This window comes from Mya arenaria, chromosome 3 (genome assembly GCF_026914265.1).
Source record: "Mya arenaria isolate MELC-2E11 chromosome 3, ASM2691426v1".
NCBI lineage: Eukaryota > Metazoa > Mollusca > Bivalvia > Myida > Myidae > Mya > Mya arenaria.
The window spans coordinates 44,436,706-44,451,500 of NC_069124.1; the positions used below are offsets into that span (position 1 = coordinate 44,436,706).

The window sequence follows — 14,795 nt, forward strand, 5'->3', positions numbered from 1 at the left end:
AAACGTATAGCTACAGCTGTATTTTATAGTTGTTGCTTAACTTTGGAATACAACAAAAGCTTAAAATTACCGGTATAACCATAAATATACAGCTGTAGCTATATTTAATCACTATTGGGTCACTATTGTCTAGTCGCGACTTTTGAGCCAGTTGCTACGCCACAGGTAGTGGTAATATTGCCCATTTAAAGATGCACTCTTACTCCCAAGTAAGATTTACCACAATTAATACAATTGTTTAAATATACCAAGAAGGATGAATAAATATCAAATACAATTGTTTTTATGAAGGATACCATACCGTGTTCAATGTGAAAGAAAAGTGCAGAAAAAACGGAATTTCTACCTTATGTGATGATAGTAGATCACTTTAAAATAATTTAGCACTCACCAATCATTTAAAAAGAATGCGTTTTCAGCTATTAAATACACGGTTACAATTATGTTTTCAGTAATTGATAATTTCCATAAATGCATTATTTAGTAAGTAGTTAAAGGTTGATCGCTCCAAATTGATGTTCGTTATACATGTGTATGTATTGATTTTGAATATGAGTACCACTTTAATAATCTTAGATCAATAAGCGTCAATCACATGCCTCAGTTGTATTCTCTTCAAACAGGGAAGTAAATTATGTTGTTCATTTTTCATTGAAGATATGTGTGTTTAATTCTTTATTTCCATATATTACACTGTTGAAGGTTGAGTTTTTCTCGATTTCACCGTATCCAAACGTTACAAGCTGAAGTGATATAAGGACGTAGGTAAGTGGTGGAATAACGCTTTTTTTTGAGGTGGAAAACATGACAAGAGGTAAAGTTATTAGTAAAATAATCGATAAATTGAAATGATTTTTCACAATGACCTTATACTGTTCTTATATATTTGTTATCCTTGTTACTGTCGAACTTTCCTGAATCTTTCGGGGAAAACAGGACATGTTATGATTCAAGTACGATCCAGGATCTTAAAAGGAAAAAAATCCATGCACAGATCGCGACCATAAAACTAACAAAATACGGTTTCGCTGCTGCGTTATTATATGTAGATTGTATTTCTTTGTGTTTTGCTACATTTTCAAATTTCGCCAGAGTTTTCATAGACTCCAAGACGATGTCAATACTGTCTTTAGCCATCGACTTCGGGACGACTTACAGTGGCTATGCGTATTCGTTCAAAGATAAACCAGACAAGATATCAACAAATCAGGTCTGTTCTTATTATGATTTTGTCAAATTTTGGAGTGAGCTGTTCGATTTAAATGTTCCAATATACGTCAACTTTAACGAAAAACAGAACTGTGACAATTATTCGGAACTCTTCAGCAAGTTTTATCGAAAACAACCTGGGATGTAATTGGACAGTTTACATACTCAAAAAGCAATTAGATCGCGTAGTAAAACTTCATGACTTATTCAAAGATAAACCAGACAAGATGTTGTCATATTTTGGGTTAAGCTGTTTAAAAGTACCAATATACGTCAACTTTAACGAAAAACATGCATGATCATGTTACCATGAACTGTGACAATATAGGATTCATTCGGAACAACTCGGCCATTTTACATCGAAAACAACCTCAAATGTATGCCGGTGCACCAGTAGAAGTAGTTCGTAGAGTTTTAAATAACACTATTTATTAATTTAGGTGTTTTAATGTGCATTTTATATCATTATGTTAAAAATGGTTGCCAGTGTAGTGTATTATTGCATACATAATAAAGATTCCCAAATTTAAAGCTGCACTCTCACGGATTGAACGTTTTGACAATTTTTTGTTTTGTTTTTTGTCTTGGAACGAGCCAATCTTTGCGAAAATCCATGGAAACTAGTTATATAAGACTGCCGACAAAAAATTAGACCGCAGATTTTTATATATAAGTTCAAAATTGATGTTTTATGCATTTTTCTTAAACCGTTACTAACGGTTTAAGCCATAAAACATTAATTTTCGAACGGAAATATGAAAAACTACGATCTGATTTTTTGTCAGTAATCTCTTATCATTGGTTTGAAGATGTTTACGCAAAAAATTGCTCTTTCCAAGACAAACAATAAAAAAAGTTGTGAAAATGGTATATCTGTGAGAGTGCAGCTTTAAGGGCCACATAGGTTTCACTGCTATATTGAAACCTGCGTAGTTACGTTCTTTTCTATTTAAAATGGCCGAGGTGTACCGATTGTATGAAAAGCGTATAGTTTATTTTAATTTTATTACTTAAATTGGCTTACTAAACATTGAAAATAGGTTTTAATAGTATACGGAGTAATAGAGACTTACTAACTCGTTCGAACTCTTTTATTTTAGTATGTCGTTACCACGACTTCATATCTCGTCCCCACGACTCATTATCTCGTGACAACGACTCGTAATCACGAGATAAAGACAATTCACACTTTCATCTCTATGCCACAGTAATCATATCATGTTCATTGTAATAACATTTTTCTCTTTAAATAGAGATGGGCCAAACATTTGACTTCCCTGAAAACTCCCACCGTTCTGCTGTTAAACCAAAGCAAAGAATTTGACAGTTTCGGCTACGAAGCGGAGGAACGCTACGCTGATCTGTTATTGGACGAAAGCGACGAAGGCTGGATGCTCTTCCGGAAGTTTAAAATGATCCTTTACCAAAACACAGTACGATTAATATACCACAGATATTTCAAATATAAAATTATACAGGTTATGGCTCTGAAGATATATACAGGTTTACAATAGCCCCATAGTCTTATTTGTGCCTTAGTTTAAACTTATATATTTTACAACGATTGTGAAACAAGTTATAACAACATTATATTAATCACTCTCGTTGGCACGATTTTACGTTAGAGTGTGGTATTGTTGTTGGGGAAATTGAGAGTACCCGGATGAAACCAACTTGTCATATGCGCCCAGGCCGGGAATCGAACCAATGTCGCCAAAGTGAGAAGTGAGTGCGCTAACCATTGCATTAACCGGACAACCAAATTATTTGTTTTTCCTTTCAAGAAACTTGACGAAAAGACCACTGTCCAAGATTTAACGAAGAAAAAGGAAATGCCTGCGTTAAAGATATTTTCACTTTCCTTGAAATACCTAAAAGACCACGCATTGGACAACTTGAACTTGGAGCGGCTTTGTATCACTGAACAAGACATCACGTTTGTCGTTACTGTTCCGGCTATCTGGGACGACCGAGCTCGTATGTTCATGAGGGAAGCGGCTGTCGAGGTGAGGAAAAGATCATTGATAAAAGATCATTTGTTTATTTTAGTATATTAACACTTTACAAACGAATATTGGAAGCTTAACTTTCAGTTTAAATTTGAGCGACACGGACGATTTTGGAACTAATCTCTTGAAGTTATATTTGCAACTACACAACTATATGAATTTAGAACATGGTCATGCTACAGTGTTGGGGTTATCATTGAGAACATCGCCATGTTCCAATGTTGGGGTTATCATTGAGGACATTGCCATGCTCCAATGTTGGGGTTATCATTGAGAACATTGCCATGCTCAAGAGTTGGGGTTATCATTGAGAACATGGTCATGCTACAGTATTGGGGTTACCATTGAGGACATTGCCATACTCCAGTGTTGGGGTTATCATTGAGAACATGGTCATGCTACAGTATTGGGGTTATCATTGAGGACATCGCCATGTCCTATAGTTGGGGTTATCATTGAAAACATCGCCATGCTCCAGTGTTGGGGTTATCATTGAGGACATTGCCATGCTCAAGTGTTGGGGTTATCATTGAGGACATTGCCATGCTCCAGTGTTGGGGTTATCATTGAGGACATTGCCATGCTCCAGTGTTGGGGTTATCATTGAGAACATGGTCATGCTCCTGTGTTGGGGCGTGCGACGTCAAAGACGCAACATATCCTTTCAGAGAAAAGCATGCTCAACCCTAAAGGGGTTCACAGGTTTGTATATACAGAAAATTCGCAATCCACACGAGCCCGGGCTTTGCCAATTCGCATATTACCAAATAAGTACATTAACGTACTATAAACGTACTTCCGTCTATAACGGAATGTTATACTATGAACGCACATCCGCCTATAGTGGACCGTTCCACTGTTATTGGCTTTAAAGGCAATATTACATTCGTAATATAAGCATTTATAAATTAGTAACACCGAAAAATAAATGCAAAGGATTATATGTGCTTAAACAAGTCCAATACTCGAAAGTATGTTACAACAGCAGCAACAGCAACGACAACGATGACAGCAACAACAACAACTACAAATAAATTTCTTTATTTACAGGCAGGCATACCAAGAAACCAGTTGGTTATGGCCCTGGAGTCTGAGGCGGCTTCTGTCTGGTGCCAAAGGGTCCCTGTGGCCATGGACAAATCCGCCTTTACGCAGGACAACTCGCGATACATGGTCGTGGACTTGGGAGGTAATACGATATAACCACTATGGCCAGGTCTGATGTTCTGTTGAAATATCTTAAGAAACACTATCTTAATATGAAAAGTAAATGGAATATGTCCGGAGCCAATGGTTTGTTGAAATATATTTTGCAACACTGTGTAAATATCAAAGCAAATAGAGTATGTTCGGGGTCCAATGGTTTGTTGAAATATCTTGAGCAACACTGTGTAAATATCAAAGTAAATGGAATATTTTCGGGGCCCAATGTTTTGTTGAAATATCTTTTGCAACACTGCATTAATTCAAAATGTAATGGAATATGTCCGGGTCGTATGTTTTGTTTAAAAATCTTGAGTAAGACTGCATCAATTAAAAAGGTAATGGAATACGTCCGGGGTCCAATGTTTTGTTGAAAAATCTTGAGCAAGACTGCATTAATTAAAAAGGTAATGGAACACGTCCGGGGTCCAATGTTTTGTTGAAATATCTTGAGCAAGACTGCATTAATTAAAAGCTAATGGAACACGTCCGGGGTCCAATGTTTTGTTGAAAAATCTTGAGCAAGACTGCATTAATTAAAAGCTAATGGAATACGTCCGAGGTCCAATGTTTTGTTTAAAAATCTTGAGCAAGACTGCATTAATTAAAAGCTAATGGAATAAGTCCGAGGTCCAATGTTTTGTTGAAAAATCTTGAGCAAGACTGCATTAATTAAAATGTAATGGAATACGTCCGGGGTCCAATGTTTTGTTGAAATATCTTGAGCAAGATTGCATTAATTAAAATCTAATGGAATACGTCCGAGGTCTAATGTTGTGTTGAAAAATCTTGAGCAAGACTGCATTAATTAAAAAGGTAATGGAATACGTCCGGGGTCCAATGTTTTGTTGAAAAATCTTGAGCAAGACTGCATTAATTAAAAAGGTAATGGAATACGTCCGAGGTCCAATGTTTTGTTGAAAAATCTTGAGCAAGACTGCATTAATTAAAAGCTAATGGAATACGTCCGAGGTCCAATGTTTTGTTGAAAAATCTTGAGCAAGACTGCATTAATTAAAAGCTAATGGAATACGTCCGAGGTCCAATGTTTTGTTGAAAAATCTTGAGCAAGACTGCATTAATTAAAATGTAATGGAATACGCCCGGGGCCCAAAGTTTTGTTGAAAAATCTTAAGCAAAATTGCATTAATTCAAATGTAATGGAATACGTCCGGGGTCCAATGTTATGTTCAACTATCTTGAAAAAGACTGTGTTAATATGCAATTTCATGCACGAGTGTCTGTTAACATAAAGTTTATTTAAACAAACCAATGTTTAAGGTATCCGACTCCAGGCTAGTTCTCGGATAGCTCCATTAATCACAATGTCGCCTGGTGACTCAATACAATTTTGGTGTCATTTGAAAGATATTTGTTTCCTGATTACTTATATGTAAAATAAATGACTGAATGCAAATCCTTCGTAAAGACATAACAAATTCAACTTTGCTATCTTTGAAGAATATTTTATTTTACTTGTCAAATTATTTTCGGTAAATGTTTTTAATTTTCAATTTCTACACACAGAATCGTTTAAAATGGTACCAAAACAGTATGGGGTCATTCTAAATTCATATATTTATGGGTCATTTACCTTAAAGCTGCACTCCAAAAATTGGACCTTTTTGACAACTTTTTATTTTTTGTCTTACAATGAGCCAATTTTTGCATTAAGGTCTGGAAACCAGTAATATAAGACTGCTAACAAAATATCAGATTGCAGTTTTACATATTTACGTTCAAAATTGACATTTAATGCCGAACATCTCATTATTTTACTTAAAGCGTTAGTAGGGCTTTTAGCCATACAACTTCAATTTTCGAACGTAAATGTTAAAAACTTCGATCAGATATTTTGTCACCAGTCTTATATCAATGGTTTTCACATATTTACGCAAAGATTGGTTCATTCCAAAAAAATAAAAAAATAAAACAGTTGTCAAAATGGTCAATATGTTTGAGTGCAGCTTTAAACAATTGGTTGATGGGCTTTTACCTGTAGTTTCCATCGAGCTATTCATACAAATTAAATGATACCTTTCGATGTGTTAATCTATGTGAAGACACGCTGATACTTAGGCGAATAATTGAAGATTTTATCAAAATTGCCTTAATTAGGTGGTACGGCTGATATCACAGTCCATCAGAAGTTGCGGACCGGACAGCTGAAACAGCTTTGCGCGGATTTTGGGGGCAAATGGGGAGGACAGGAAGTGGACAACAACTTCATCCAACTACTTACTAGATGTCTCGGACGGGAGGCGATGAATACGTTTTATGACGAATGCCTACATGACGTATTCGATCTGCTGAGAGAATTCGAAATGACAAAACGTTCGGTTGCTCCTACCGAAAATGGAAAAGTTTGCCAGTCTCGCTGACTGAAATAACTCAGAAGAAATTATCAAAGAGTAAGGGACGAGAATTGTTCCTGAAAAGTCTAATTGCATCTGACTATGGTGACAAGGTTTCTATTGCGAAGGATAAACTCAAAATCGACGCCGAGATTATCAAACGGATGTTTGTTGACTGCATTTCAAAGACAATTGATGCAATCAAAGATAAATTTAAAGGAGATCCGAGGATTTCAGATGTTAAAAATGTGCTGGTCGTTGGCGGCTTTGCTGAATGTGCGATAGTTCAAGCTGAAATGAAGGAACGCCTTCTTAAAGTGAAGAAGAAGCTCGTGTTTCCCCCAGAAGCTGGACTTGCTGTTCTCAATGGCGCCGTTTTGTTTGGCCACGAACCAACAATAATTGCAAGCAGGAAGACGAAATTTACATACGGCTTGAAGAAGAAAACGGACGGGAAAAACACAATTCATATCTTTATTGAAAAGGAAGAAGAGTATTCAAATGGACATGTAGTCACTGTCAATGATTGGCCGTTGTTGGATAAGAAAGGCGGATATGCGACATTTGAACTCTTCATGTCGACGAGTAAAACACCAAAGTTCGTTACTGATCCCACTTGCAAGAACGTAGGAAAACTGGAAATGAAAGTTCACAATAGCTGCACTGCATGTGAAGTTTCCCTCGTGTTTGACACAGATGCCGTTATGCTAAGAATAAAGGAACCGGAAACAGGAGATGTGATTACCAAGACATTTGATTTTATCTGACGCCTTCAACAATTCCGTGAGGCGCGCCACTGCACGGTTCTGTCGAAAGACGGACTGAAAATCTGAAATATGTGGTTTTGATTGTTACTTTTATCGTCACAAAAAGCGTTCACGTATCAATAACAATGGCTTATTGAGTTTGAAAACAATGATCAATATACGCGTTGGATTTATTTAACAATTCAAATATTATCCGTGTTATGAGGATTTTAAAAATATTTTTAAATTAAACTGACTCAAAATTTTTCTGTTGGCTGAAACACTTTATTTGCCTGAATATAATATTGCAAAGAATGATTGTCCAAGTTTCATTTGTTGTGTTTTATAACGCTACACAAGTTCAATTTTTACTTGTATTATGTTACATAAGATGATGGTAAAATATTATTATTTACCATAAACATAACAATGGTAAAATGCGACGCAGTCGTATATCTATTTGTTTTTGGTAAATGCATTCTTATAACTTTAACCAGCTTAGTGTTCAAGTTTAAATTTTGCCTAGTGGTTCAGACTCTGAATAATGCTACCGATTCACCTGATTCAAATCATTAACTGGGTCCATATTATAGAAGCATTGTAAGTGTAAAATTCGAATTGTTGTATTCCTTCAAAAAACTAATTATTTAAATTGAATGTTTCATTTTTAACATCTTAAGTGTCCCATATATTTCACTTGCTCATAACGCTTTCTACCTGTTAATAAAAACAGTTAAGGAAATTGTTGAATTTAAGGAAAAGGAACAATTTAAATTCAAGAAGCTACTGTAATGTGACCCTGGATGACTTTAGATTTACTAAATTAAATGTACGGGTTATTTGCAAATGACTTCCATCCAGTTGGACAAAATATAATTTTGAGCACCAACTATTGTTAAGGTAAACATGTCAGCAAGTACACAAACAGTTTTACATAGTTATTGAATACTAATTTAGTGCTTAAATTTCAGTACATATTTTTTTATTGTAATTAGGTTTCCGCTGTTGTGTTCACTAACAGATACAGAGGGGGGGGGGGGGGGGGCGCACCCGTCGCCCCCCCCCCCATGAAAAAAATCGTCCAGGTTTACTTGTTTTAATATAGGAGAAGAAAAGTAATAGAATACGCCCAAAATGCACCATTTTGGACTGTAAATTTTAAAAAAATCTAGGGGGAGGACCTCCAAACCCCTCTGCCAACACTTTAAATCGAATAAATTTCGTTTCTGAGGGAGGGGCGCAAATCAAAAGGGTACGCCCCTAAGAAACGCCCCCTCTCTAGTCGAATCCTAGATGCGCCCCTGGTGTTTTCTTTGTTCCAAGTTTTTTGTAATTACCAACATTCTACGTTGACATGAAATTTCCTTAAATCTTACTTTCTACTTCACATTTTAAAATTTACTTGTATTTTTAAATACCTTAAAATATTTTTAAAAAAGAGAATAATCTTAAATTGACAATCAAATAATTCCGTATTCATTTCAACTAGATTATCCAATCTTCATTTCCAATAATGATTGATTATCTTGGACCAATTGAATGGCGGTATTTATCAAATCATATTGATCGGCGATTCACATGAATGATTTATATTATTTTTCGATAAGATAGTATATATATGTCGTATTGTTTTACTTTTCCATTCGCCGAAAGAAAAAGTACGGCATTTCATGGATTCGAAATCCTGGGTTCCCGAGTCTGTCTGTACGACTTATTGACATGTATATATGTATATGTTGTCATGTATGGTATTTTGATAAACTACCATAAACGGACCCTTGAACCGTGATTTTACTGCGTCATAAAATCAGTTTCGTTTTGATGAGATTTCCATAACTAGATTTTGACGTGGATCTTAGTATAATGTCAGTTTCGATCACAGTCAATTTCTAGCCTAGTTTTGTTCAAAATGGATACATGTACGAATACAGGTATTGTTTTATCTACGTTTTTACATTTAAACTTTGGTCGATGCACTCATTGCAGCTTTTAATAGTTGATAAACGAAAGGTTATTTAATCGCAATAACCTAATTTCATGAATATTTATATATTTTATACCTTCACGTATTTTGATATTTTTATTATTGAATGAATCTAATGGAACTTTAAAATAAAAGCAAAACTAAACTTTGCATTGATTGTTAACTTAAATAATTAGAATCATCTCAATCGTCCAGAAAAGTTTCATATCTCAGCTGCAAAATGTAAGGGATATCTCCTCAAAAAGGTTCTCTAAATCTGTTTAATACTACAGTTTTACAAACACTTATCTGAAGTACTTATAAACGTGCTACCCTGTTAACATTGTTATGTTATAAGTCAGCGTTTTTTCTTAAACGAGTATATAATATGTCTTTATAACGATTTATTAAAGAAGTAAAGCGTATGCGATATTTTACAGACTCTCCGAGCACTTCAGGCCAGGGCAGTTTGCTTGTCTCTGGAAGCCAATCAATGACCGATGCTGAAGTCCAATCACTGTTTTTGTGCAAGGAGGATGTTATTCTACAAATCGACCCTTTCGTTGTGTCTGCAACACTTCGTAGAAAATACCCGCGACGATTTGAATCCGTTCACAAGAAAATCAACACATTAGCACTAACAACTGACAGAAGATACGTCTCCGAAGTTTTGATCAGCCACCTGCCACAAAACATTGCTTACAGGACTTCGTGTTTGTTCTTGAAGAATGTGGTTATAAAAGATTAGCAGCAAAACTGTACCTTTCCCTTTTCAAATTGGACGCGGCTACAAGTGTTAACCATGTACATAAAACGACATCAGGTCAAAGGCCATTGTTAAGCAAAATGGTTGTTAACTTGAAAAAGATGGTGGATGATGCACAGTTCACTGATCCTCGGCTTGCATTAAGCCAATTAAGTGACAGGTTTATCCTAAAAATGCGAAACGAAAGTAATGATTATCGGAGACAAATTCTTGCTGACAAATGTGTAGCAGTTATTGGTGCAGAAATCGATGCGATAGCTATTACATTTGACAAAGGTCTTCGCGAAAGAGATGTCTTCACCAAAATGAAAAGTCTCACAAGCGAAACAAGTAATACACTACTTACAGATGGTGTGTATTTTGGCCGTTTAGCAAATGCAAATGCTATTGCAGGACGTTTCGAAGAAAGCGAAGATATGCTCAGAGCTGCTCGTTGTAAAGCATTCCATATTGGTCCCTGCTTTGAACTTTTGTTTATGATTGTAATCGAAGTGCAAGTTAGACTGTATAGCTTTGAAAAGATGCCAACACCAGAAAAAAGGCGGGCACTGTTAATGTGGGGTAGGATGGGTCTTGAATGTGCTAAAGAGGAAAATTTGGATGGTAAAACTATGTGGAGAAGATCGTTTATTTTGAGAATGGTATTCTGCTTGCTTGGTCTCGGGAACCGTGCAAACGTTATTGAAAATTGTCCTGTTGACGATACATGCATTGTAGAAGCAAAGGAACTTCTTGCCGATATTGACAGAAACTGGACCGGTATCGAGACAAGAAGAAAAATGTTTTACTATGTTGCTAGAGCTAGAATAGCGGAGTTGACAAAACAGTACCAAGACTGCCTGGACAATTTACGATTCTCCATGAACCTTGCCCTTGAAGGCCACTTTGACGAATTTGGATTCATTTCAACTTACTTTGATAAGGTAAACTCTCTGACGCATCTGAGAAGTAAACATACAGGCACCATAGTAGGGGGAGAACCGGAGACGGAAGTGCTTGATGAAATTATATTAGATGAAACAAGAAACTATGCTTTAATTAAAAACCCGTCATTTAACCAGAGTCTCGACACTATCAGCATCTGTACATTTGATGATGATGAAACCATTCCAAAACACAGGCTTTACTCCCCAGTAGCATGGAATTCAACATCAAGAGTGGCCCTTCTTCAATTTCGTTCAGATCAGGACACACATCCATCGGTTGAATATCAGTTAAGATGTGAAGGAGATAATACCTTTCAAGAAACAAGGAGTCAGTCAGTAAACTTCGAGCGAGAGAACGAAATAGTTTTAATGAAACACAGAAGTCTTTCGTTTTCCGATAAAAGCAATAGTTCATTCACAAATACGAGGTTGACAGTATTCAAACCAGGCATATCTGGTAGGTTTTGTATGGAAAGTATTACAACTAAACTGGAAAGCTATACAGACCCAAAGGAAATATACTATATGCAACAAATGAGCGCTAGTTTTGAAGGTGAAAGTACATCTAAATTTCCAAAAAGAAAGGATGGCGTAAAAACAGAAAAATGTGAAAGACTAAATGTTGATGAGGACATTCTAAACTATGGGCATGAACATGACTATAGCATCTACCAGCAAGAGTTCCAGAAGCCAGACGCCATCAATCAAAGTAATGAATCGAAGTTGTCAGTTCGATTACCATTAAGTGGCCGCACATCAGCCGGCAACAGTGATGCGGATTCTTTAACGAAACCTAAATGTTTGGTTTCCGCTGGACACACGTTCTCTACACAAAACCACTTACGTGGTGAAGATCCACATGTCATAGAAACGTATGACACTTTTAAAACTTCAGAACTATGCATGTCTAATACTGAAATGGAAGTCCGAATTTCACCTGCCGGCCGTGACAGTGCTGGCAACACACCATATCAAACAAAAGAAAGGTCTTTAGGTTCTCAAGAAGGTAATCAGAAAGACGGACACTCAAACGTAGAACATTTAAATGTGTACCAGTCGTTCAAAGAGTCAGATTTATCTGACAATCTGTCTTCTCTAGATAGCGATGAAATGTTTGGTGATTGACATGGTACATGCGCTGAATCTTACTGAGCCAAAGCTTTTACAAGGACATCCACAACGTTTGGTGATTAACACGTTACATGCGCTGCATCTTACTGAGCAGAAGAAAGTGAACGAGCTTTTAACAAGGACATCCACAATATTTGATTGCAAGGTTTCAATTCGTATGTTTTGGTTTCATGTGCATCTTTTTTCGTGTTTATGGTAGAGTTGGTGACATATCACTCCGCATTTTGCGTGTTGTTTCATATCTTCATAGCTTTCTTGAATCTTTTCAAATAGAGTTTATGTTTTTAAGTGTTATTTTTCCTCAAAAAGGTCAGTAAGGACTCTGAGTTTGTTTCGGTCCTGATAGTTTTGTTTGCTGTGTATTTACCGATTAATGGTAGTCGAGATCATAGATATGAATATTTGATTTCTGGTAACCAGATATTATTTTTGTTTATTTTAATGCATTGAAAGTAAAAAAGTTATTCTAAATACCATTTTACAAATAAGATTGTTTTATTACCTGAAAGGTTTCAAATTTCACGTTCGATTCCAGGTGAAATAAAAAAAATAAAAAACAGCTGCAGTAACTTTATCTTTTAATTGTTTTTGGTGATATATTAAATATAATGCGTTTTTTAGTAATCAGCCAAGTTAACAATGGGTCCACGACAGGAATGTACAGGTTAACGCCTAAATTTTGGGGGGTTGCGTGGCTTGTCCTGCGATTAAAAATCTGTCGTGACTTGAAATTCTGACTATTCGATTTTATGCCACAACAGATTCGTAAACGTTTTGTCTTACTGGTGTCGTGTTAATATCGTACGACAATGGTTCTATTTTCAATCGACTTTCGTACGATATATGACGATATATTTCTTGCGATAATCTCATGACAACCGCTCTACATTCTTTAGAGGAAATTAATTCCACTGTTCTCGTTTCTTTTAATAGTTGTTGTTTGTTTTACATAGTAAATGCAAATAGTTCTAAATGGTTAAACGTTTAAATGTTTCTAGCACAGAGGAGATCGTTTACATATTATGACATAATATGTTGTTGATTTTATTTTAACTATCAGTTTTAGGAGCTACACATAGGTGAAAAATAAACAATGAAGCCGGGATTAAAATTGTTATAACCAACGTAAATAACAAGAATCTCAATCTCAGGCGAACAAAGCATGTCTTTGTATGACAAATAGTGTTATAAAGCAATATAACTTCATTGATATTGATTTTTGTATACATTAAGTTATGTTACTAAATTAAGAATTATTATTTATCATAAGTCAATGCCTTTTATACCTTGTATTTATATATTTGCTTAACATCTTATCTGTTCGAATGCATATTTCAAGAACTATCATTTTTCTTGTTCATCCAAGTTATTCATCTCGGACGATCTCTCACCTTTTAATTTGGCAATACCTACAATGAATGGCATTGAGCCTGGTACAATTCCCATATTTATGTTATTTTAAGTTAATGTGTGGTACGGTTTATTTTTCCATTTACCGAAAAATGGTTAAAGCCTTTAACGGAAACGAAACCCTGGGTTCCCGAGTTGGTCTGTCTTATAATCCCCCGCCGAATCGAAAGTTTCGGGAGGGGAATATTGTTTTGACCTTGTCCGTCCGTCCGTCCTTCCGTCCATCCATCCGTCCGGTAACATATCTTGGTAGGCATTGATCAGAAAATGTTCAAACTTGGTCAGAATGACCCCATTGATCAAATCTCGACCACTTGTAAAAGTGAGTTACATGGGGTCAAAAACTAGGTCACTAGGTCAAATATTAGAAAAATCTTTGGAACATACTAGAGGCATTATAAATGGTAAAATATTCATAAACCTAATCAGAATGATTTCCATGATTTTTGTTGAAAAGTTCGAAACTGTGTCACATGTCAGTATGTGAAATCTTTGAAAAAATGGGTCCCGAAACAAACATTGGTATTGAATAGTCAGTTATGTTCAAATTTGGTCAGAGTGTTTGCCTTAATGAAATCTTACAATAGTTTTAAAATTGGTCACATGGGGTCAAAAACTAAGTCACTAGTTCATATCTTACAGAAATCTTAGGCTCTTGGGCTCTTTTTGCGCCCTAAAATCAAAAGGGGTCATTTACTGGTCAGGTATAACCTCCAAGTCAAGATTGAGGGCCAGGGGTGCAGGCATTGTCGAGTTAGCACTCGAAATGTGTGTGTGTGTGTGTGTGTGTGTGTGTGTGTCTCCCTCTGTCTCTCTCTTTCTCTCTTTCTCGGATGTTGAAGAAGATCTTATTTGATTAAACGATTGATGTCCTTGAAGACGTCAAAATAAACAAATATATTAAACTTAGCTACTTTTGAAACGAATTCGGCCGTTTCTTACTAAGTAAGTTTTTTTTTCAAATTTGGCCATACGTTCAACTAAAGGTAAAGAGTGCTGTATATTATTCTCCGGTATTGTTTTACCTTTGCATTCGGCGGATGGTATAACATTTCATGCAATCGAAATCCTATGTTTT

The 14,795-nt window shown here is 35.9% G+C and overlaps 1 protein-coding gene across 1 annotated transcript; it reads left to right on the plus strand.

Annotated features, from left to right (window-relative positions):
- The first annotated feature begins 627 nt into the window (after positions 1-627).
- LOC128226043 (uncharacterized) lies at positions 628-12,836 on the plus strand. The gene is made up of 8 exons (XM_052935941.1): positions 628-765; positions 1,093-1,210; positions 2,463-2,642; positions 2,994-3,215; positions 4,269-4,407; positions 6,540-6,718; positions 6,889-7,512; positions 10,136-12,836. The coding sequence occupies exons 2-8, from the start codon at positions 1,115-1,117 to the stop codon at positions 12,299-12,301; spliced, it is 3,606 nt and encodes a 1,201-aa protein (XP_052791901.1). The 5' UTR covers positions 628-765; positions 1,093-1,114; the 3' UTR covers positions 12,302-12,836.
- Positions 12,837-14,795: the final 1,959 nt, after the last annotated feature.

What these genes read in the sequence shown, in the direction of transcription:
- LOC128226043 (XM_052935941.1), top strand. Translation starts at nt 1,115, where the DNA reads ATGTCAATACTGTCTTTAGCCATCGACTTCGGGACGACTTACAGTGGC. An exon ending in TGATCCTTTACCAAAACACA is followed by an intron (nt 2,643 to 2,993) that starts GTACGATTAATA and finishes TTTCCTTTCAAG; the next exon opens with AAACTTGACGAAAAGACCAC. An exon ending in TGAGGGAAGCGGCTGTCGAG is followed by an intron (nt 3,216 to 4,268) that starts GTGAGGAAAAGA and finishes CTTTATTTACAG; the next exon opens with GCAGGCATACCAAGAAACCA.